The sequence below is a fragment of the Argentina silus genome (genome assembly GCF_951799395.1).
Source record: "Argentina silus genome assembly, chromosome: 16".
NCBI classification, from domain to species: Eukaryota; Metazoa; Chordata; class Actinopteri; order Argentiniformes; family Argentinidae; genus Argentina; species Argentina silus.
In genome coordinates, this window is record NC_139670.1 from 11817370 (window position 1) to 11839040 (window position 21671).

The following is a 21671-nucleotide window of genomic DNA, read 5'->3' on the forward strand; positions in this document are numbered from 1 at the left end:
CAAAACCAATGGTGCAGGACTTTTATTGGCATTAGATGACCTATGAGGTCTGAATGCCTCTGACAAACTTTTTGAGTGTGATGTCCCTTTAAGTATACATGTGTACATTCTGAGCCTGTATATATGCATTTGTATGCTTGCATGCATGTTTGTGTAGGCATATACTGCGTTTGTGTGTCTTTTTGTCAGCCTATACAGTACATTACATATTCAGTACTTCTCAATGTTGTGCATACAACCACAGAATATTTTCATCTTGATGTAAAGTGGTCCTTATTAATTTTCGAGATTGAAAAAAAACATATTTAAAAATGTTTGAACTCTCCAATATATTAATCTTTTGTATACTTCATTGTGGGCTATAAGGCATTTCCCTCCTGAAAAAGATGAGGAGCATTAAACTATGTCCTGCGTCTAAGAATCTTTGTAAGAGCATATTTTTGGGGGGAAAAAACAACAACAATAAAATATAGACACCTCCATGTAACACGAGCCAGAGCAATTGAAAATAAGATTTAAACTCAAATCAAACCCAAAAGAAAGGTACAAAAAACTGAAAAAGCTTTCACTATTTAACAAAATGGAACAATTAAAGCAAACAGTACATCTACAGACGTTTTAATCTTGCCCCCAGACTTTACAGCTTCAGCATTAAGTCTGGCCACAATGGACCCATTAAAAAAAAAAAGAAAAAAAAAAGATCTCAGTTACTTCTTCTGAAGAATCGCAGTGTCGTTGCGGGGAAAGTTCTAAAGCTGTGCCCTCAGAGTAGTGTCCTCAAGGAAACGATATAAGCTAAACTAGAGTTGCCTAGTAGGCACTGGCCGATGGCTGTCCTCCAGTAGCGGACTGGCCATCTGGAACACTGGGAGTATTCCCGGAGGGCCATTGGCCACTGGATGGGCCGGTCAATCTGTGGGCTGCGGGGCCGGTGAGTGACGCGATCTGTGGGTCGCGGGGCTGGTGTATGGACCGGTCGATCTGTGGGCTGCGGGGCCGTTTCCTTTGGGGGGGGGTTCTCTTAACAACCTTGTTCTGAACAACCTAAGCCAGCAGGTACAAGATTTCAAATTGAGGTCCCCTGAGTAAAATATCAAACTAACCTCTATGATTAAGTAAAACACAAATATTTTTATTTTGTATGAACATATGAAATGCCACACAAACTAACTTAGCAACAAAGCTTTCGGGAAACACCTATGTTGGCTGGGTTTTTAGTTGCATACCAGTAGGTAGGAGGCCCTAGTCTTCACCAAATCAATTACTATGAGGTTAAAGTAAAGTTTCTCAGCTTTTTCAGATTGGTTTCACCAAATTACAACCCTTTTTATACATAATCCCCCCTATTTCACGGCACCAAAAATACAGTATTGGGAAAATTGGCTTGACAGGTGTTTCTGGCTCATTTTGTAGGCATAAGAGAGCTGTCAATGTCTAGTATTGATTCTAGGCTTTACATTTGCCTTTGGAGTCTGCTATTGGTGTCTGTCAACATGAGGACCAAAGATGCATCAATGAAAGTCAAGGAAGCCAAGGTTGAAATATCAGAAAAATCTATTAGAAACATAGCCAAAACCTTTGACTTATGAAAATCAGCAGTTTGTAAGATCATTAAAAAAAGACAGAAAGCGCTGGTGAGCTCACCAGTGCTCACCATAATTAAGAAAACCCCCAAAACAACTGTCCCACAGAACAGCAACACTCTCCAGGAGGTAGGCGTGAATGTGTCAGAGACTACCATCCACAGAATACTTCACCAGCCCAATTACAGAGACTTCACTGCAAGGTGCAAACCACTAGTTACCCTCAAAAATGATGGCCAGGTTGCAGTTTCCTAAAAAGTAGCTAAAAGTCCTGCAGAGGTCTGGAAAACGGTCTTGTGGACAGATAAGATGAATATTAGAGTGATTAGAGGAAAGTTTGGAGATAAAAGGATCTGCCCAAGATTTACAGCATACCACCTCTTCTGTGAAACATGGTAGAGGGGGTGCTATGGTTGGGGCTTGTACGTATACTGTAGCTGCAAGTTCACTGGATGGCGCTTCATCATACAGTAAGACAATGACCCCAAACATACTGCCATAGCAACTAGGGAGTTTTTCAGGGCCAAAAGCGGAAAGTTCTTGACTGACTAAGTCAATCATCAGATTTAAATCCAATTGAATATGCATTTCATTTCCTGATGATGATGAGGTGTTAGGCAAAAAGACCTCAAGACAAACAACAACTGAATATGGCTGCAGTACAGGCCTGGCAGAGCATCACCAGAGAATATACCCAGCGTCTGGTGGGGTCAGTGGGTCGCAGATTTCAGGCAGTTATTGCATGCAAAGGACTGTCAACCAAATACTAAACAGGAGTACTTTATTTGGACATTATATGATTTTTTTCTAAAAAATATTTTTTTCCAAAACAATAGTACAATAGTAAGTATACTTTCTAAATGGTGAACTCAATCTGACCCCCCCCCCCCCCATTTATATTAAAGCTGAGAATCTCTACTTTATCCAAACTGTTGGAGTATAGAGGTAAAAGAAGACAAAATACAAACTTTCCTTTACTTATGGGGCACTGTAGGTCAAACTCCTGAATGAGAAAAGACAGACTAGGGCTTTTTTCTTGTCACTTAACATTTACTCAGAATGTTATGATTATTTCAGGCGACTGTGAAAATGGCAAGGGCTATTTAGCGGAACATATTGAACTCTCTGTAAACTGACTTAGATCTCACCAATGATAATGAATATCAGGAGAGTTGCTGCTAATGTTCATTAAATCGCCATCTATCAGCAGACTTTTAACACACACACACACAAACTCAGGCAGGCATCATAAGAACCCTGTTCTATAGCTGTCACACCATTTCTCAATGACACAGTAGTTGCCTCCAATCAAAGTCAAGTCGTCATGTCATCTAGGACTCCTGGGCCACTAGCGAAGGCATTGCTCAAATCATTAGAAAGCTACGCCGTGTCTTCATGGGATTTCTACCTTGCCTCTCTCCTCTCCTCTCTCCTCTTGAGACGTGCGCACACACACACACACACGCACACAAACTTTGTGGTTAAAAGTACTGTCTCTCAGGGAGTATTCTCTGCTTGAGGGCAGAACTGAATAAAGTGACAGTAGGAAAGGAGCAGCGATGATCACACTGTGCTCACTGTACTATACCTTCTCCCTCCCTCCCTTCCTGGCTCTCATCTTCTTGATATAGACTCTCTCTTCACCATCCAAGTCCCAATTGTATTGACGAGAGTGCCATATCAGCCACTTGTCCAGTAGAAAAGCAGAGTATATTGTAGGTGCAAACTTGGTGGAAAAAGTTCACTTCATAACCCAGTTACAAAAACAAAGTTGTGTTCATTTACCAGTGGTCAACATCTTATCTAGCTTGTAAGCTTTAGCCACGAGACCCAGAACTCTGTCTGAACCCTGGTCCCCAGTGTAATGTGGGAACACTTTGATGTACACACTTTGGGAACACTTGAATGTAGCCTGCATTCATGGTTTTATAACATACAGTATAATGTAACATTACACCATGATATGATAATAGTTTAATATGTGAAGTGGCACAATACTGGTAGTTGGGAGGTACTATGAATGTGTAAGATTGTCAAAATAATGATAGGATACTGTAACATGCTGTAAAGGACCTTGAATGTGTTCATACAGGTTCACTACCTTGTGTGAAGAACAAGCTTAGGCTACCTTTAATTAAGGCCATAGAAACATGCATGTCTTCAAACCTCGCCCCCCACGATTTCTCTCAAAGGCCAAGGAATACATTTTAGTTTTATAATGTGTTCTACCACAACATGTAGTATTTGTCTGTATGTTTGCTTGAGCTATGGGCACCTACAACATACACATGTATCAAAAGATATGTATCAAGGTTTACAAATCTTTTTCCATGAAATGTACTGTATGAGACAATCCTAGAGAGATCTGACGTGTTTCAATGCCTCTCTAAGTCTCACAGCCCAATTCAAGGGTATGGCCCAAATGGAAAAATACATTAAGAGTATGTATATACAATAGTGTGTATATCGAGACATATGTATGCAAAGGGGTAGGGAACAAACAGGCTGTCCTTTGCTTGATCACAATTGAACCCATCTCAAGGTTTTATTTGATGGCTTGTTTTCATTCAATGTAGGATGTGCCAGAGTACAGGCCAAGTTCAAGCACAACACACAGTACAAGGGCTCTGTACATGTCATGTCAACTCTTCGTGTTAAGTTATTGCAGAGTATATTGTATATACAAAATACAAATATTTCTGGAAATATGCTTTTCTGACTCATTTACAATGGGTATTAATGAAATTACATCTGTTCATACTGTATCCAGACCTTTCCAGCTGTGTATCTGTCTACATTGTGACCGGATTCATAGAAAGTTCATGATTCACTTTTGCATGGCTAATTTAAATTTGAAAAGCATGGAATGATACAAAGCGATCCAATATGCCCACACCTGCCTACATATTGCAAATGTGTTCTTTGTCTATGTAATCTCACAAAAAAGATGAGAGAATAAATAATTTAAGGAAAAACATTCACATTTGCAGGAGAAATACAAACCAAAAAATTTGATGAATACATTACAATTTCATGAAAAAGATGAGATCAGAGTGAGGACTAATGACACAGATGTGGAAAATATTGTATTTACATAAATGATAAACTGGTAATATTGTAATTATATAATTACAAATGACTAATGTACTGTATCATTGTGACAATAGATAACTCTCAAATACTAAATAACTAAATTATCTGACTATTTCAAACAATAATTCTGTAGTTAAACATTGAATGGCTATCCTGATTTAATCAATGCAATTTCAATTCAGACAAATAGTTATATTTGTTCGTCATTATGATAGGATAATGCTCCTGGAAATTCTGTCTGACATGAACATTTTCAATTGAAATTGTGTTTTAATTGTGTTGATCCTCTGAAAGTTAATTCACTTCAGTAATGGAGATATCTAAACACATATGGACATATTTGCTTCTAGTGCCCTAAAACCCCATGTGTTAATTATAAGGGACAACAAAAGCATGAAAATGAAATGTGGTTTGCTTACACCAATTCTAAGAAAGACATCAGAAATGCAGTGCTTCAAAAAGATAGAAAAATACTTATGAAATAGCAATGAAAGGAAATGTCTGAGATGGGAATAATGAAATCAAAGGTAGAATCGATGGTCGCCTCAAGGTCAAGCGAGAATCTGAATGGAATGTGTGTGCATGGAGGTGTAGTGTTATGCCACAATGCCTGGCTGTATTCAAGACATTGTAATTACTTGAGAGGAACAGTCCACCCCCCCACCCCCCAAACACACACACACACATACACAGACCTACACATGCACTCTTGTGCGCATACACAAACACACACACTCAACCAACTCTTTCATAACTCAGCCTTGGAAAGGGAAAGTGATTGTTTATGGCTATGGTAGAGTAGGAGGTAGAAGTAGCTATGGTAAGTGGCCATGGATGAAGGGGGCTTTTGTTAACAGGCAGACAGACCACACTTCTCTGAGCCTGGGCTCACTGATCAGATAGATAGAGTGAGAGATCTGGTGAATGGCTAGCTAATAATATGATATCTTAATTACTGAGTGTGAATACAGCACTGTCACAAGTGGTTTGTAAGTGATTTAAAGAGAGTTCAGGTTTTTCTGTTAAGACTTCATTTTACACTTTTTTTTTTTTTACTCATCCTGACATTTTTTTATATAGAAATATTTCCATTCTTAAGCCTTCTTTGGCTGATTCTGAGGCTAGCATTTAACCATACCTGTACCAGAGTACATGAATGGGATCACCTGTATGCTATACGTATGACTACTTAAAAACATCTCCACAAGAAATTCTACAGCCAGCTCATAACTTTGTGGGCTATTACAAGCGTAGATGTGTATTATTAGAACTGAGGATACTTCCTGTTTTGCCCTCGGTTTGGAACACATTTTTCATTACATCCGCACACCGGAACCTGCAACTTGTTGTTCACTTAAAAAAAACGTTCATAATATGTTACTCATTTCAGCGGAACAACACAGACAAGTCCATTCGGTTCAAATGCACAATGACAGATAATTTTCAATAAAATCAATCTAATATATTTCAATGGGACCCCCTGGTAATTATATCATGTTTTACAATTTGCGTTAGACGTTTTGAAAGACGTTTTCTGTGTGATAACATACAAGTGATCCCATTCATGTGCACTGATGTGGCCAAATGCCCCGGAGCCAGCCAAAGAAAACCTGAACTAACCCTTTAAGGATATGGAATACCTCAGGCCAAGGAGGAATGATATCATGTAAACTGTCTGTAATGGTTCTATTTAGCAACAACTGGTCATTGTTTTATATTGAGAAGTATTTCAAAAGACGCTATGATATACACACTACAGGGGAGGCTGGATGTTATGTCAGAGTCCCTTTTAATATCAACTCGAGTCACCTTAAAGACTTAGCATAAGGCTACCAACGATGTCAAAGAGTCGGTGCATGGCAATGCAATGAGTTGGCTGTGCGAACGAAAAGGCTAGCATGTGAAACGTCTTGCTTCGCACCGCCTTGGTTTGTATCGAAAGTCGTCCAGCTACATTACTTGGTGTCCAATATGGCTATGTAATATTGCTGAATCTACCCTTAAAACAGTATTTTACTCTATAATACACTCATTTTATTTACACATTCACAAGATGATTTTCAAAATGATCTCAGTCAAGATATCTCACTTTGAATGCCCTGATAAGTCCTGATGTTCCAATTCTCGCATTTGAGTAAATTCCTTCAACTCCCAAGATTCCCCTCTCCCTCAATTCAGAAAATAATTTGAATTTCCCACCTATCTTCTGCACATGCTGATCTATGGGAATCACTGGCATAGTAGAACAGGGTCATAGTCTCATTCTGACTGTTCTATGAAGTAAATACAGACTGTGTTTTTGAATAGCTATGATGCAACCGTATGCTAAATTATGGTAGTTTGAGAAGGTATGCATTGTGGATTTACTAGAAATACACATGAAAATAAATTTTGGGTAAAATTCCCCTTTAAACCAGAGAGCATTTAGTCAATGTCCCATAAGATTCAATCAGGTTTTAGATTTCATCTCACAGAGACTAACCTGGATACATGAAGGTTAAACAAATGTAAGGGCACTGAATGCAATGACCACTGTGATCACATTTTGAGAACGATAAAATATGACCAAGTGCACATAAAAGATGTCTTGTCATGCATCACATTTTTGTAAACGTCACTTCAACACATTTCAATGGATGAGGGAGAGAATGAAAAATATCCCTTCAATCAAACCAAGGTATTTCTTTGATGAGTTTTTCATCCTTGACCCACTGTGACGGGGTTAGGAGAATGAGCACAGACTTGAATTGTACCTCGTTTGGATGCATTGTTGTGTTAAGGAAAGATTCCGCCATGTTCACTTCTTACAAAACATCCTAAACATCTCAAACAAATCTTGAATTGATAGTTTATTACAGATCTCAGGCTCTTGAACCCAACAATGGACTGAATTGTTGACCATGGACTGACCATGGACAGTTTATTGGCTCGGTGGGTTTTCTCTCCCAAAGCATTGTTGTCGCAGTTGTTTACCTGACCTCTGCTTACAAGTCTGCTAGACATCGATGTAAAACATTTCTTTTCATGGAGTGTTACCAACATTGTCAGAAATCGTGGAATGGCACACAAAGAACATCCTATTTGTGAAATATTAGGCTCATTTAACTCAATTGAAAAATACTGCAAATTCAGTTACTTTTGAAAATGCTAGGGTTGAAGACCCATAGAAAGGTACTGTAAATGTGCCTTTAAGTAAATTCACAGGAGCAAGAGTCTCAGTGATTCATTTCTGCAGCTTGTTGTCACAGTAGAAATCTTACCATGATGTCCTCTCCAACATAGAATAAACCAGAAATTAGGTCAATACAACTTTATTTTTCATTTTGAGTAGGCATTAATTATGGCTTAATTATTTAATTAATTAACAAAGGCTGTTGGTACAGTAGACTCAACAACCTGACTCATCCTTTACCGCACCTGACTATAAAACTAAAATAATCTAGAGGTGGTTCAATAGGCTGTTACTCGCAGTGTGACAATGTCACATTTTATTGCTGCGAAGTTCTCCAGATGCCTCTGTGACGCCATATGGAAAGTCTGGCATGTTAGAATTGTTTGTACGTCTTGCGATTTCAATCTCATTTTGTGCAATTTGCACTCAATCCAGTCCACAAATCAATATTCACCATGTCTGAGCTGCTTGTGGCTCTATCATTTCTGTAGGTTCAATCAATCAATAATCTCTGTTAATAATGGTTGTTTGTCTATCTTGTTGAAATCACATACGTAAATTCATTCAAATGTTGGAATGTGCCGCTTTCATCGTAGTGTGTACACTGCACTGGTCATGAAACGACAAGATTATAACTCTTTCAAATCACATAGTGTGGTATATTCGTCAATGTTAGAATTGAGTTCGTCCTACAGTGTATTTCAGGCATAAGTAGATAGCAGATAGAAATTGTAGATGATAGATCTAATAGGATGAGATTTACACCAGCTCATTGAAGGAAGTCAAAATCTACTCAGGTGGGTCTGGCTCATTTCCACAAGGAACAGTTTAGGTGCAATCTGTAATTCAAACATTACCAAAAAAGTGGCAGTGAGCTTGCTTTGTTAAACAGCTGAGGGATGGGGCTGAATAAATGTAACCACTCTCAATTTCATAGACAGCTTTGGATGCAATGACCGACCATCCATGAGATCAAAATGATAGCTTTAAACCATACCTAAAACTATAGTGTTTGTTTACAATTACATTGTTTACAAACACTGGAGTAAAACAAGCTAATATTCTGGGTTCTGATGGGGTAAGACTGTTGAACTAAGCTCATTAGGCATTTATAAATTATATTCTTTGAGAATCAATGGCTATACAAAGTGTTTATCATTAAATTTAAAGTCTGGAAATTGCCCCTTTTTAAAACCTTGTGAAAATGTTCTTTGCTCATTTTTCTATTCAGCCCCTGCTGCTGCACATATAGAATCTATCACAAAAGGTAGACACAGTTTCATCTGCACATACTAAGTCGCTTTTATTAATACAGAACTGCATGCTACAGAGACTGTACAGCATAAACATTTATTCATTACAAAAACATGGTTTTGGAACCATTTAAAATAACAGGGAAAAAAACACAAACAAAACAAAACAAAAAAGGTAAGAGCATAAAATAGAACAGGAACATCACAGCCGTTAAGGAAACATTCAAACTATTCATCATTAGCATTTTAATAAACCAGAGAAGAAATCGACAGGTTACAGTCGCGTCATGTCAACTACAATGGCACCGAGTGGATGATTCTCTTGTAGCTTTTTTACAGCCTCTTGCAACATCAACATGCCTATTTTTTCTATCTACCTATATGTAGTAGTGTACTTAAAAGTGGCAGTTTGTGTATTTTTTTGTATTTATTTCATAGTTTTTTATGAACCTCCTAATATACATAATTTGGCCCTTGTGGGTTTATACAGTATGATGTCCGTCTTTTTATTCAGTTTAAATTTTAATATTTGACAATCTGCTACCAAACACATTTGTTATAGCAACATTTATACTACATACATAGCAATCTATGTAACGTCACAGCAAAGTATGGTTTAAAAAAAAAAAAAAAAAAAAACAACAAACGACAACAGAAAAGAACCCTACAGCGTGGTTAGGGGGGGAGAGAAAATTATCACAAAATTTGGCACGGAAAATCTGTACACGAATCTACAGTCCGGTAGAGATGAGACTGTGCAATAAAAAAGAAGGGCTTTAGACACTTTCCCAACTACTGAAGACATGGTACCCACTGTCCCTTGTTTCAAGTTTCTTTTCTTCTTTTGTAAAATGGCTAATAGATGCATTTCTTGAAATGAAGTTGTGCATACTTCTGTTCGTGAGATCTACACAGTACATTGGGTGGAATCCAGGTTTTCAGTGAGGAAAAAAAAAGAACTTGTTAACAAAAAACAAAACAAAAAAAAAGATTATCCTTTAAACCTCCTTGTAAAAATGGATCATTTATATATATAAGTTGCTTACGTTAAGAAAAATTATTTATACAATGTATTAAGAAAAAGAAAATATTCAAAAAGGGACAACATACAAGATACAACAAGCAATCTCTAAAGCAATAAATACTACTGGTCCTAGCGTTGTGACATTTTGTATTGAATACCCACAACCCCCCACCCCCCCTCAACAGCCCCACCCCCTGCCTCCCCTCCAAGTCCACCCTCCCTGCCTGACTCCACCCCCTAAATCCTCCCCCAAAGGTAAACAACAACAAAAATAATAAAGACAACGCAATGGAACGATGCATATTAACACAGTAACCCCCCCCTCCCCAATATTTCTGTACATTTAAACAAAAACAAGTAACATCACTATTAAAGTTGTTCCTCAGTAAGAGGTGTCTCCACTATCCTCATACCCTCCAGGGTTTGAACAGGTGTCAAATGATTGGTTCGCAAGCTCGTATTTAATACAAATAATGAAGGAGAACCAACTCTTTCAAGAAAAGGGCTCATTGAATAATCATCTAACCTACCTTTTTATATCGGTCTTTTAAACATGTTTATGTTGAACTACATCAACTAAACAATTTTCTGTTGCACTGTTTAACACTATAAAAAAATAAGACAAAAACAAAAGTCATAACAATTTTGGCAGATTCACAAAGCTATACTCTACAGCTCATTGTATTATCATTTCATTATAATAATTATATTTTTTCGATAATGATGGGTCAAATATTGACCAATGAACTTTGATAAAAGATTAACTAATTTTCAAAGCCTTATGGCACAGAAACCAAAAAGGAAAAAAAGATTGAACGAAACAGAAAGACAGAAGAAAGAGGGCCCAAACAGAGATGTGCAGAGCTAAAAGAAAGTGGACTAGAAGGAGGCTATTCTATAGACTTGGTCACGAGCGACAGCGGCTGAGGGACTGTGGAGTTGGGGAGGAGCGAGTGGGAATGACACAGCAATGCCTGGGGCCGGGCCAGGGAGGACACCACCGAGGAGCTCGGCTGCCGCGAGGACGAGACGTCGCCGTGGTCCAGGGCTCCGTTGTGGGCGGCGCGGGGCGTTTTGCCGGCTGCTGCGGCAGCAGAGTTTTCCAGCAGGACCAGAGATGGAGGAGGAGGCCCAGCCAGGTGGTGCGGGTGGTGGAGAGGCTGGTGAGCCGGTTTCATAGTCAGTGAGAGAGGTTGCATTTGTTCAGTCTGAGGTTTGGACTCTTTCGAGGAGGGGGAGGGGGCCACCGAGGAGGGGGAGGATGGGGGGGAGTCTAGTAAGCTTCCGTCCGAAGAAGGAGGACTGGCGCAGCTGCCTTCACCTTGGATGTAGCGAATGCACTTTTTTTTTCTCCTGGGGGTGGAGAGAGAAAAATTCATCTGTTAGCGTAAGATCCCAAAACTGTCCCCTATCCACTGTACAATTACCAAGCCTTTGCAGCAACTTAAATACACCATTTTCAATGGTTTGAAGTATCACATTGACGTTATCTATGTAACATCTAGAGCACAGTTTTGGTGCTTTTTCTGGCGCATTGAAGTGGGTGCTGAGGCTTAGTTGAGACAGGATCAGGGGCGACAGATGGCCTGATCAGATACCTTAACATACAGTCCCATACACCAAACAGGCAGAGAGGATATGAGTCAGAGCTGTGAAATGAGAAGAGAGGGAACAGGATGATGATACGTGGGAGAAAAAAAAGAATGGCTGAGTAGATGTTTATGACCTCAACTAGCTATCTTTGCAGAGTTCTTTTCTTCTTCTAAATGCTTCCTCGTGGACTTTTGATTTTGGTTTAAACAAAGAGTTGGCCCCTGTGCCGAGCAACTGGCAGGAATGGCCTCGGTCTACATGAGATACAGTACTAGCCCTCCCTCTCTCTCATGCTCTTAAGCTTTTTCTTCACTTTCTCTACTATCTTGACTTCTCTTCCCCTCTCCTTTGGGGGGGTGTGTTGGATTCAGCGGTAAAAGGTCAGGAGGATCCACACTACGCTACACCTGCCCCCAAGACATGAGTGTGTATGTGACCCCTCCCCCTGTCTGGCGCGCCTGCAGCCAACCCCATCCCACCCAGTGGAACCACATCCACCAACTGCACTGAACCTCAACTCAGAGGCAGAGGGAAGGAAGGACGGGAGGAATGGGGGGGGGGGGGGGAGATTGGATGAGATGCTATTGTCTCTGAGGTGACTTTGTGCATGTTTTGTTCAAATAGGGTGGATGGAGGGAGGGAGGGTGAGTCTCTGCCCACTTCATCTGACCTTAACAACAACTAACTCCCACCCCCCACCACAAGGTCTGTGCCTGCCTGAGGGGCAAATGTACTATATCAGATTGTGCTAGCTCGCAGGGACAATAAACTGCAGAGAGCGAGAAAGAAAAGGGGGGGGGGCAAGAAACAAGGTTTCAGTTCAGCTAGCCCTTTGAAAATGTAAGCTTTGCATCTCTATTGTTCAATCAAGGTAAGGCCTGTTTCTCAAGTCATACCCCTGCCTGTACTTCTGCAGGTAAAGGTTTTGCACAGATAGAGTGTGAGCGAGGGGGATGGAGGGAGCAAATGGGAGATCGATTTGTGAGATAGACCGAGAGAGGAATGCAGAGAGAAAGAGTGGGAAAGAAAGGAAGATATTTTTTGTCATCCACACATGTATACCCATTAACTCTGAGAGCATGCTTGAACAAAATGAAGGCATGTTCTCGGTTGGACGATTAACACAGAGAAAAAGGTGCACAACATGGGACAAACAAGAGTAAACAACAGGGTCAATGTAAACTGAAAAATATAGAATTGGGTCGAGTTGGCGGTAAAGGGCTCTCAATGAGTATTGTGCAGTATTGATCTATATAGTGCTCTTTCTTTTCCAGTCTTGCTACAGTATGTTGTCAGCACTTAAGTAATAACTGCCTGTCAAACCTGCTACAAATGAGTTAATATCCATTTTTTAACAGAAGTATCGATTGATGGTATGTGCCCGTGTATGCTATTGATTTCCCCGTCTCTGGGGGAATTACGCCAGATGCATCTTTCAGCAAACAGAGCCCGTCGAGGTCTGTTAACCTCTCGGCTCCTTAAACGAAGACTGAATTATCCCATGTTTTCCCAAGCCCAGCCTCTCTGACACCCAGCTGCACCACTCATGATCTCCCATTAACACTTACGGGATGGATCTGGGAGACTTCATCAATTTCATCCACTGTTCGTATTGTAGGAGCATGGCTCCTATTTGCAAGTTCAGAAGGCTATCGGCCATATTCAGACTTAAGATTTGTGCACATAACTAACATTTTCCCACTGACGTCAACAAATTATTTGCGCAAAATTAAGAGTTAAGTCTCAGATCTCAAGTCTGAATACAACCGTACAGTGTATGAATAGCCTGGTGGATTGACACGACTAACTAAATAGGACACAGTGTGAATCTTTCCAATTTCACAAGGAATACATGGGGGGGGAAAAGTATGGTAGTATTGTCTTTGTATGCTGTTTGTCTTTGTGGCAATAAGACTATAAATGTATCTCTGGACAACATTTCTGATTATTAATAATAATAATAGCTATGTTAAACTAAATGCTGCTGTCTTGGTTTGTAAGTAATAATAAGCAACATAACATTTTAATACGGAAGAACCTCCTACACAAATACAAAACATGTGTGGCTAAATATGATGTAAATTGTAGATCAGTACTGATAAGAAAAAAATTGAAATGGAATGTAGGTTGCATGCCTTGGGTTCACCACAGTGATATAGTACAGTACCAAACAATGGTCAGTGAGGTTGTGTGGAGTAGAGAGCGAGAAAGAGGTGGAGACACACAGTGCAAGCCAGACACAGAGAAGGGTATTACTTAGCAGAAACAAGTACCTACCATGAAAATATTCCCAATTCAAAGACTGCTTGTGTCAGAACAGAAAGACAACAGGTAGGGACTAAGTAAGGGTTATCAGAGAGGAGTTTGGAGGAAGAAGAGGTGGAGGAGGAGGAGGAGGAGGAGGAGGAGGAGAAGGAAAAGGAAGAGGGCATAGAAAAAAGTCACTCTGGGCGCTCTGAGAAGCAGGGCCAATAGCATGACATGGTTATTAAGGGTGCCAATCAAGACAGACACGACAGTTAAGATGGCAGGCACATAGGTACACACAACCTGGGTAGAAAATGGATTTGAACCTTTCAACTTCCAATTAGAATAATATCGTAGATCATACATTTACTGTATATGAATTGTATGATTAACAAAAGACACTAAGATCTTATGAAATTAGACAGTTAGTATAAACGTTGGCGATATTTGTAATCAAGACTTCCCTACTTTGTTAACTGTTGAGGTAGTTGACAATAATGATGCTGATAAATCCATTTTCTACCACTAGGCTTACATTTTTCAAAAAGAAAAGAAGTGAAAATGACCTGCTATGACTTGAGTTATAGCAGAAAATTCCCCAATCAGGAAAAGGAACAGATGCCATCAATCAACACATTGAAGAAAACAAGGACATCTTATTTTTTTTCTTTAAAGGGATATCTCGAAAAGATATCACAGAGAAGGAAATGGTCAGAACAGTTGTCCTCCTCCCATAGGGGGGATATACCTGCATGGTTTGCACCATAAACTCAGCTGGTCAAGCCCGAACAAGGCACGACACTTCTTTGGGGTATTTGCATCTGTTAGCCAAAGAGGTAGACAACAAAACACAAAAAGAAAGAAAACAAGACACTTCATTGGACAGACAAAACATGTAGCCAGGGCTTAGGTTTCGGCTGTCGACACTGGGACTTCCTCCGCATTGACTGGGCCATCGCGCACCAACTCCTCCCAGGCCAACCCTGCAGTCTTATGATTCCTACCCATCATATTAATAATTCTTACTGTCAACCCCCCCCCCCCCCCCCCCAATAGAACCCACCCAACCCCACATCTGCTGTGCTGACATTCCTGTACAAACACATATGCACAGACAAACACCATTCATACACGTACGCATTGATTCACACCCTGTTAAGATCCCTCTTCCCAAAACACCCAGTAAAATCAATCTTGGAGACAGGCTTGACTGGCATGGGGCGGTTGGAGGCAGAGTTGGAAGGTCGCGATAGCCCGGCAGTGAGACAGAGAGGGGGGGGTAGCGCTAAGAAGGGAGGTAGGAGGAGATCCCAGCTCACAGAAGAGAGCAGCCGTCACCTGGCCCCAGCATTCGTGCCAGCACACACCATACACACCTGCATGGGCCACACCAGTTATTCTGCTGATCGAGCCCAAAGCGCGCTCGACACTTCTTAGGAGCGCTCAGGTCTGTGGCCACAACAGGGGGAGGGAAGCCAGCACAGTGGAGGAAGAAAACCAAAATGGGGGAAGAGAAGGAGGAGAGAAATAAAGGAGAAAAAAATGGAAACCAGTAAATCTGTGAGGCTCTGAATTGTGGCATATTTAGCTACTTTTATAAATGCAAGTAATTCTGCCATTAGAGTAATGCATGTCGGAAGACACGGTTAGTGTGTTTCAGACATTAGTAAAAATCAAACCGCAAGCAAAACGTAAACAGATACACAAATGTGCAAAGATTAAGTAGAACAACAGGATAAGAGCTTTGAAGATGATCATAATTTTAAAATCAAAAGGAATAAAGGATAATGCTTATTTGTTAAAGGAGGAGAGTATACTGGGGAAAATGCAGATTGGATAACATTTCTGCTACAGTAAGTGTCATTGGACAGTTATCTGCTTTTTCTTCAGGTGCTTGAAAGGAGAGGGAATAGGTGGCAGGAAAAGGCAGCAGTAGCAGACTGTTAAAAGGATAGTGCACATTAAAATCACATTTCTGTGATAAACCACATACTTTCACTCCAGTTAATACATCAAGACAACTTGCACTTCCACATTTTCCAATATAATGGAAGTGGATGGGGTCCTAGTCCTAGTTGCTAAATAACCAGGATAAGGACTTGTGTCTTGGTGTATCAACTGGAATGAGGGTACAGTATGTGGTTAATCACAGAAATTTGAACTATCCCTTTAAGGTAAGGGGAAGGTGTGAGTTAGTCCCAGCCAGCGCATTAGAGGTTAAACCCTAATGGAGGAGGCAAGGGAAAATTACTCCTCAGACCTGGGTTCAAACGCCTGACATTTTTTTCTTTAGATTGACCCGTCAACCAAAAAATTAGCTTGTGTCATTTTTGCTCACTTAACCATAACGGCTTAAATGTAAATAAAAGAAAGAGCAAAGTGACACTAGCATGACTAGTGGGTCAATGGCGGAATCTTATGAAAGGTGTTTTAATCCAGGCCTTGGTTTGAGCAGAGAGAGGGTAGAAGGGGGAGTGGGCCAAACTCATGCTGGCCTATGGAAAAGGCACAAGCGCAGCTACTGAAGCAAATAGATTAAGGAGGTTTACCCTGTCAACAAATCTCTGGGTCATACTCAATACAAAAATTCTTAGCTTTAACAGTCACTTGTAAATGTACTGCATATTAATTTAGCAAAATGGGGAGGATTGTTCTAGAATTAATGGCTTTAACATAGAAGCATCATTAAATAAATACGTAAGTAAATAATATAAAACATACTTTTGCTAGGAGTCACATGAATAAACATAAGAACCATTTGTTTAAGAAAGGAAACAGCAAACAAGGCAAAAATAAGAACATATTTGCATTTTAGCTTAGTAGATTTAACTTAACGCATGATACATATTGCACAAACATAGATAGGTAAAATACATAATAAATTAAAAAGAAGGAAAAAACAAGTTAGTAATTTAAGACTCAAAATGACATTAGCACCTGTAATCGGAGGGAGTGAAAGGCAAGGGTTTGGAAAATATTCTCTGTGTTCTGAAAAAAAGAACAGATAGAGAGGCCTTCAAGAGGGGATCTGTCACGTAAACGAGCGTAAAATACATGTTTAAACTCCGCATTTCTCCTTCTCAACTCACAAATATGGAACACGAATATAATAAATGAATAATAGAATCAGCAAACCTCCTTAATTTTAAGATGTGGGTGATTCTTTATTTTTTGTTTGTTGATTAAAGCATGCATGAAGACAAGCAGGGGTGCAGCCCAAGTTATAAACACACGCACACACGTGTGCGCACTCTCTCTCGCACACACACACACACACACACACACAAAGCGCAGTCTATCCGCAGGGCACAGGCATTGTAACACACAACACAACACTGGCAAAGTTAATGTCTCTCGCATAAATTTCACATTCTCAAAACACACACATCACAGTATCATAAATGCTGGGGGGCAAAGTAGGGAGGGGTGGTGGGGACCTCAGGGGGGAGGTGAGATGGGTGTGGGGGGTCATGCATATTCAATGAGTTATTAGCTGGGTAAGGCTAGGGGAGGGGATGGGAGGGGGGTAACAAGCAAGTCTACCATTGAAATATTGCATTGGGTAGCATAACTATAAAAGAAACCAAAAACGAGCCAGGCACAACAACACAAAAAGAGAAAAAAGCACAAAAAAAAGAAAACGACTTGACTTTTATCTTGTGAGATGTCACATACTCCTGACACATGATGGGGCTCCTCTAATATGAGAGATAATTGCCGCTCACTTACCATTGCCCTCTCCTGGCTGCTTATCCCTTTTTCTCTTCTTCTTTTTCCCCTGTTGGTTACCCGCCAAAAAAAGAGAAATAGACAGGAACCTTAGTTATTATATTGCAGAAGACCCAAGACATGAAATAAAAACAGGCCGATCTTTCTGTTTATTTATTTATTCATTCGCTCGCTCTCTTGTCTGTCTCTGCCCTCTGGTTTTTAACAGCCACTGCAGGCAATAACAGAATTCACCCTTTTCGCTTTCTGTAACCCCCCCCCCCCCTCTTTTTCTTCTTTTGTTGTAATCTTTTGTCTTATTTTCCTCTCGTTTGTGAACATATAGAGAGAGAGCTGTGATGGTTTCTAGTCAGGGAGTTCTCTGTTGGGGGCTTTGTGCTGGCTGAAAGGAGCAAGAGCTTCCCAAGTCAGATCTCGTCCTTACTGGGCCAAATGATGACCACTGAACTTCTGGACACACACCCACACACACACACGTGTAAAGTACCACACACACGTGTGGGTGTTGATGTGTTTTAACAGAGAAGACTATCTAGTAACAGAAGTCATTATCTAAACCTCAACAGAAACAGAACTAACTGTGTTATGGTCAAGCTCTGGTCAACACTGAGGTTTACCTCCTGCTCATTCCTAGTATTACATTCAGGGCCCGGTTTCCCAAAAGCTTTGTAGCAAACGTGGTACTTCATTTCTCTCAACAACCTAGTCCCACTGCTGCGAAAGTGTAACAATTGTAAAACTGTTGTTTGACAATTCTCTGCGTGTGACCAAACAAAATGTGTTAAACTAAGCACTTTCCTGTGTCACGTAGGTCTGGGTCACAGAGGGAAATAAAGCTCCACGTTAACTGCCAAGCTTTCGGGAAAACTGATCCCTGGTGAGTTCCCATAGTCGAGTTAGACAATAGCCCAACACATCTAAAATATAAGACACCGCTGACCAAGGGGTTTAGAGACATTTGAACTGGCCAGTTGAGCTCTTGGGGCTCACAGGTGGGACGGTATTGTGCACTCGTCCTGATCACATGTCTTTTGTGAGGGGAGAAGCACAGGGGCGTGTTACCGTGTTGTAAACTTAAAAACTTACATAGTTGTCTCGTGCTGACCAGCCAGGGTACAGCTGCATGTGGAGCTGTCGCTCTTTCCTGGCCAGCTCGTAGTACTTCGCCTGCTCCTCCCGTGTTAGGGCGTGCCACTATGGAGAGAGAGGGAGAGAGGGGGGGAGGAGAGGGAGGGGGGGGAGGACAGATTTCATACAGATGAGTGCAAGGTGAAGATTTGCATCTCCACTTAAAATGACACTTAATCTTGAGCACATCAGCTTCAGACAGTGAGAGAGGCTTTTTAGTGACAAGCTAATACAGATGTGTTCTCTCTGTCGCGGGCCTACAGCCAAACAAAGACATACAATATTTGTGTGATTGACCTCTTCCTTGCATGTCATAATCCTTTGTTACTTGAGACAAACTAAGTCATATCTATAGAAGCAATTGACTTCTAGCAGCTTCTTTCAGTGGGTAGCAGTCATTTCCTCCCAGTGACCACCCTGAGGATGATAGGCTGGCTCACCCTTCGGCCCAAGATCTGGTTGATGGCGGCGCTCTCTTTCAACGTGCACTCGGCCACCACCTTGGCCCGCATCTCTTTCATGTAGAGCATGAAGGCGTTCAGGGGCTTCTTTATGTGGGGCTGCTTCTTCTTCTCATCCTCTTTTTTTGAGTCCTGGTGTTTCCTGTAGAGAAGGGAGGGAGGAGGGCTCAGTATATGTAAACCTTTTTGGTGTTGTGCTTTCTGTTAGCAATTAGCATACACCCGGACTGAATCAAACAGCTAGTTACAGTGGTATAAGTTGTAACAACAATACAGTGCTAATACTACTAGGAAAGCTGATAATAACAAACACAAAACCATTAGCTACTGTACAGTTCAACTTAAGAAAAGTTTGTCTCTTGTAGAATTAAATCATGTATGTGTGAACATGTGTGTGTGTTGTTCACGCTGCACTTACGAGCTGTTGAGGCCAATGTCGCTGTGGGAGGACTCCTGCTTGACTTGTGAGGGGACGATGGCCGGGTGGGGGATGCCCGTGGTGTGCAAACTGTGGTGGGGGGGCACCATGTGGTGGGGGAACCTGGAGGAGAGAAGACTGTGTAAATGGTCAGAGTGGGCACAGGTGAAATGGAAGATGGACACATTTATACACAGGCAGATAGGGCAGTATACACTGGGGGGCAAGGGACTCAGTGCCATTATAAGTCAAGTCAATTCAGGAAGCACGTTAAAATTCCGTTTGGAGAATTGGAAACATTCACATCGTTTCCAATTCTCGGGCTAAAAGGTGTTTTTCAATTCTTGATCTGGAATTTCAAGGATCTGGATCTCCTGAATTATAATGGTATTGACCCCCCTGCTCCTGAGACACACTCATCCATATCGACATGCACATGTAGTCCTTCTGTACCACAATAGGACTGAATCTTAACTTGAGATCCACATGCAAAACCAACATTATTACTTTGCATAGATATCCCATTGACAATACCTAATAAACACAAAAAGCTCATACTATACATATCACACACAAACGTCACAATCACAGAGACAGCTACAGTAAACCATCACAATGAGTCGTATTTAATTAGAACGGTGTATTGGGTGGGAGTGGGAAGGGCATAGCCAGTTGAAGTAGAAGCACAAGACAGCTCCTCTACTCAAGGTCGTTCTTTAACAACCCCAAATAATCCTGCAGCAACTTGAACTGAATGGGTCCTCGTAATGGGGTTTATGAAGACCCCTACTCGCTGTTCCAAATAGGCCCGCGGGGGAAGATTTGTTGTAAGGGAGGTTAACTCATTCAGTGCCACGGGTGAATCAAGTCTCCCAAATTGTCAACATTCTAGAGTGCCAAGGGTGACTTTATTCACCAAAAATGCATAAATGAATGACACTTCATTTTGTAGCCAATCAAAGGTTAGGTGGTGAGTGTTCCGTAATGCTTTGACAGTCAGTGAGTTAATGAGGCCTCTGAATACTCTTGTCCATTGACTTAACCTACACTGCTGCCCCATACCAAATAACACCATCCCCTAGCCCCACTCCACTTCTGTACTGTGTCTCACAGGATTGGATAGATGCTATTGAGTCGCATGGTGCCAATTTCACCCAGCCTAAAAGAAGGTAAGGTGGAGCTGTTACCATTACGACTTGTGTCGATCAGAAAGCATGTAATATATACAAGAATATCTAGAAGTGTCTAGAGGGGAGGGGCATGTGATGAGGAGGATTGAGATGATGAAAAGGGTACGACTGCATCGGCCATTCTTGTTCAGAAACACTATTCCCCCTTCGTGTCTTGGGGCCTTGTCCTCAAAGGTGAGAGAAGTACAGCGTTTAGTCCTGTCCCAACCCCTCTTCCCTCTATGGACTGCAGATGACAAATCCAGGTCTCAGAACATCTTAGTATCGGTATCCCCTTTTAGAAACACTGGTTTTATGTCTGTATTTGTGTTGTCCTCTTATTATAGATCTTCATATTAGTTTTTTAACACGCTGCGCCAACCCAGCAGAACTGATGTCATCTGTCACATCGGGACGTTAAGCAACCAACTACAGTAGGGCCACACCTCCCCCACCTTCTCACAGCCCTCCACCTTAGCTTTAACCACCGGTTTCTGTTGCATAGTGCTGTTACCCCCCCCCCTTCCTGCTAGATCGTCTCCCCCTCTACATCTTCATAACACTTGTATAATCATTTCATCATCTCCCACAGCAACACTGATTGAGGGCAATACCCGCCATCTATGCATTCGCTTCACTGAGCAAAACCGATGCCGATCTCTCTCTCTCTCTCTCTCCCTGTTAGCCCACGAAATGACTGTGATGTAAATCGGCTGCTCTCTCTCTCTCTCTCTCTCTGAAAGAGATTAATTATGAGTGTGTTCGATTATTTGAATGTGTTTGTGTATTTTTGCGTGTGTG

At 41.1% G+C, this 21671-nt stretch overlaps 1 protein-coding gene across 7 annotated transcripts in view; it reads right to left on the reverse strand.

Annotated features, from left to right (window-relative positions):
• Nucleotides 1-10365: 10365 nt before the first annotated feature.
• Nucleotides 10366-21671, reverse strand: part of tcf7l2 (transcription factor 7 like 2) — an 87461-nt gene continuing 76155 nt past the window's right edge. For 2 of the 7 annotated variants that reach the window (XM_083687707.1, XM_083687704.1), the window contains 7 exons: nucleotides 19702-19824; nucleotides 19263-19425; nucleotides 18781-18888; nucleotides 17695-17743; nucleotides 16903-16953; nucleotides 15342-15414; nucleotides 10366-11478 (listed from right to left, as the gene is read on the reverse strand). In XM_083687707.1, the coding sequence (XP_083543833.1) occupies nucleotides 11016-11478; nucleotides 15342-15414; nucleotides 16903-16953; nucleotides 17695-17743; nucleotides 18781-18888; nucleotides 19263-19425; nucleotides 19702-19824 (1030 nt within the window). In that variant the 3' untranslated portion in view covers nucleotides 10366-11015. Of the gene's footprint in view, nucleotides 11479-14713; nucleotides 14787-15341; nucleotides 15415-16902; nucleotides 16954-17694; nucleotides 17744-18780; nucleotides 18889-19262; nucleotides 19426-19701; nucleotides 19840-21671 lie in introns of all 7 variants that reach the window. The other 5 variants (XM_083687706.1, XM_083687702.1, XM_083687703.1 and 2 more) reach the window with 4 other exon arrangements.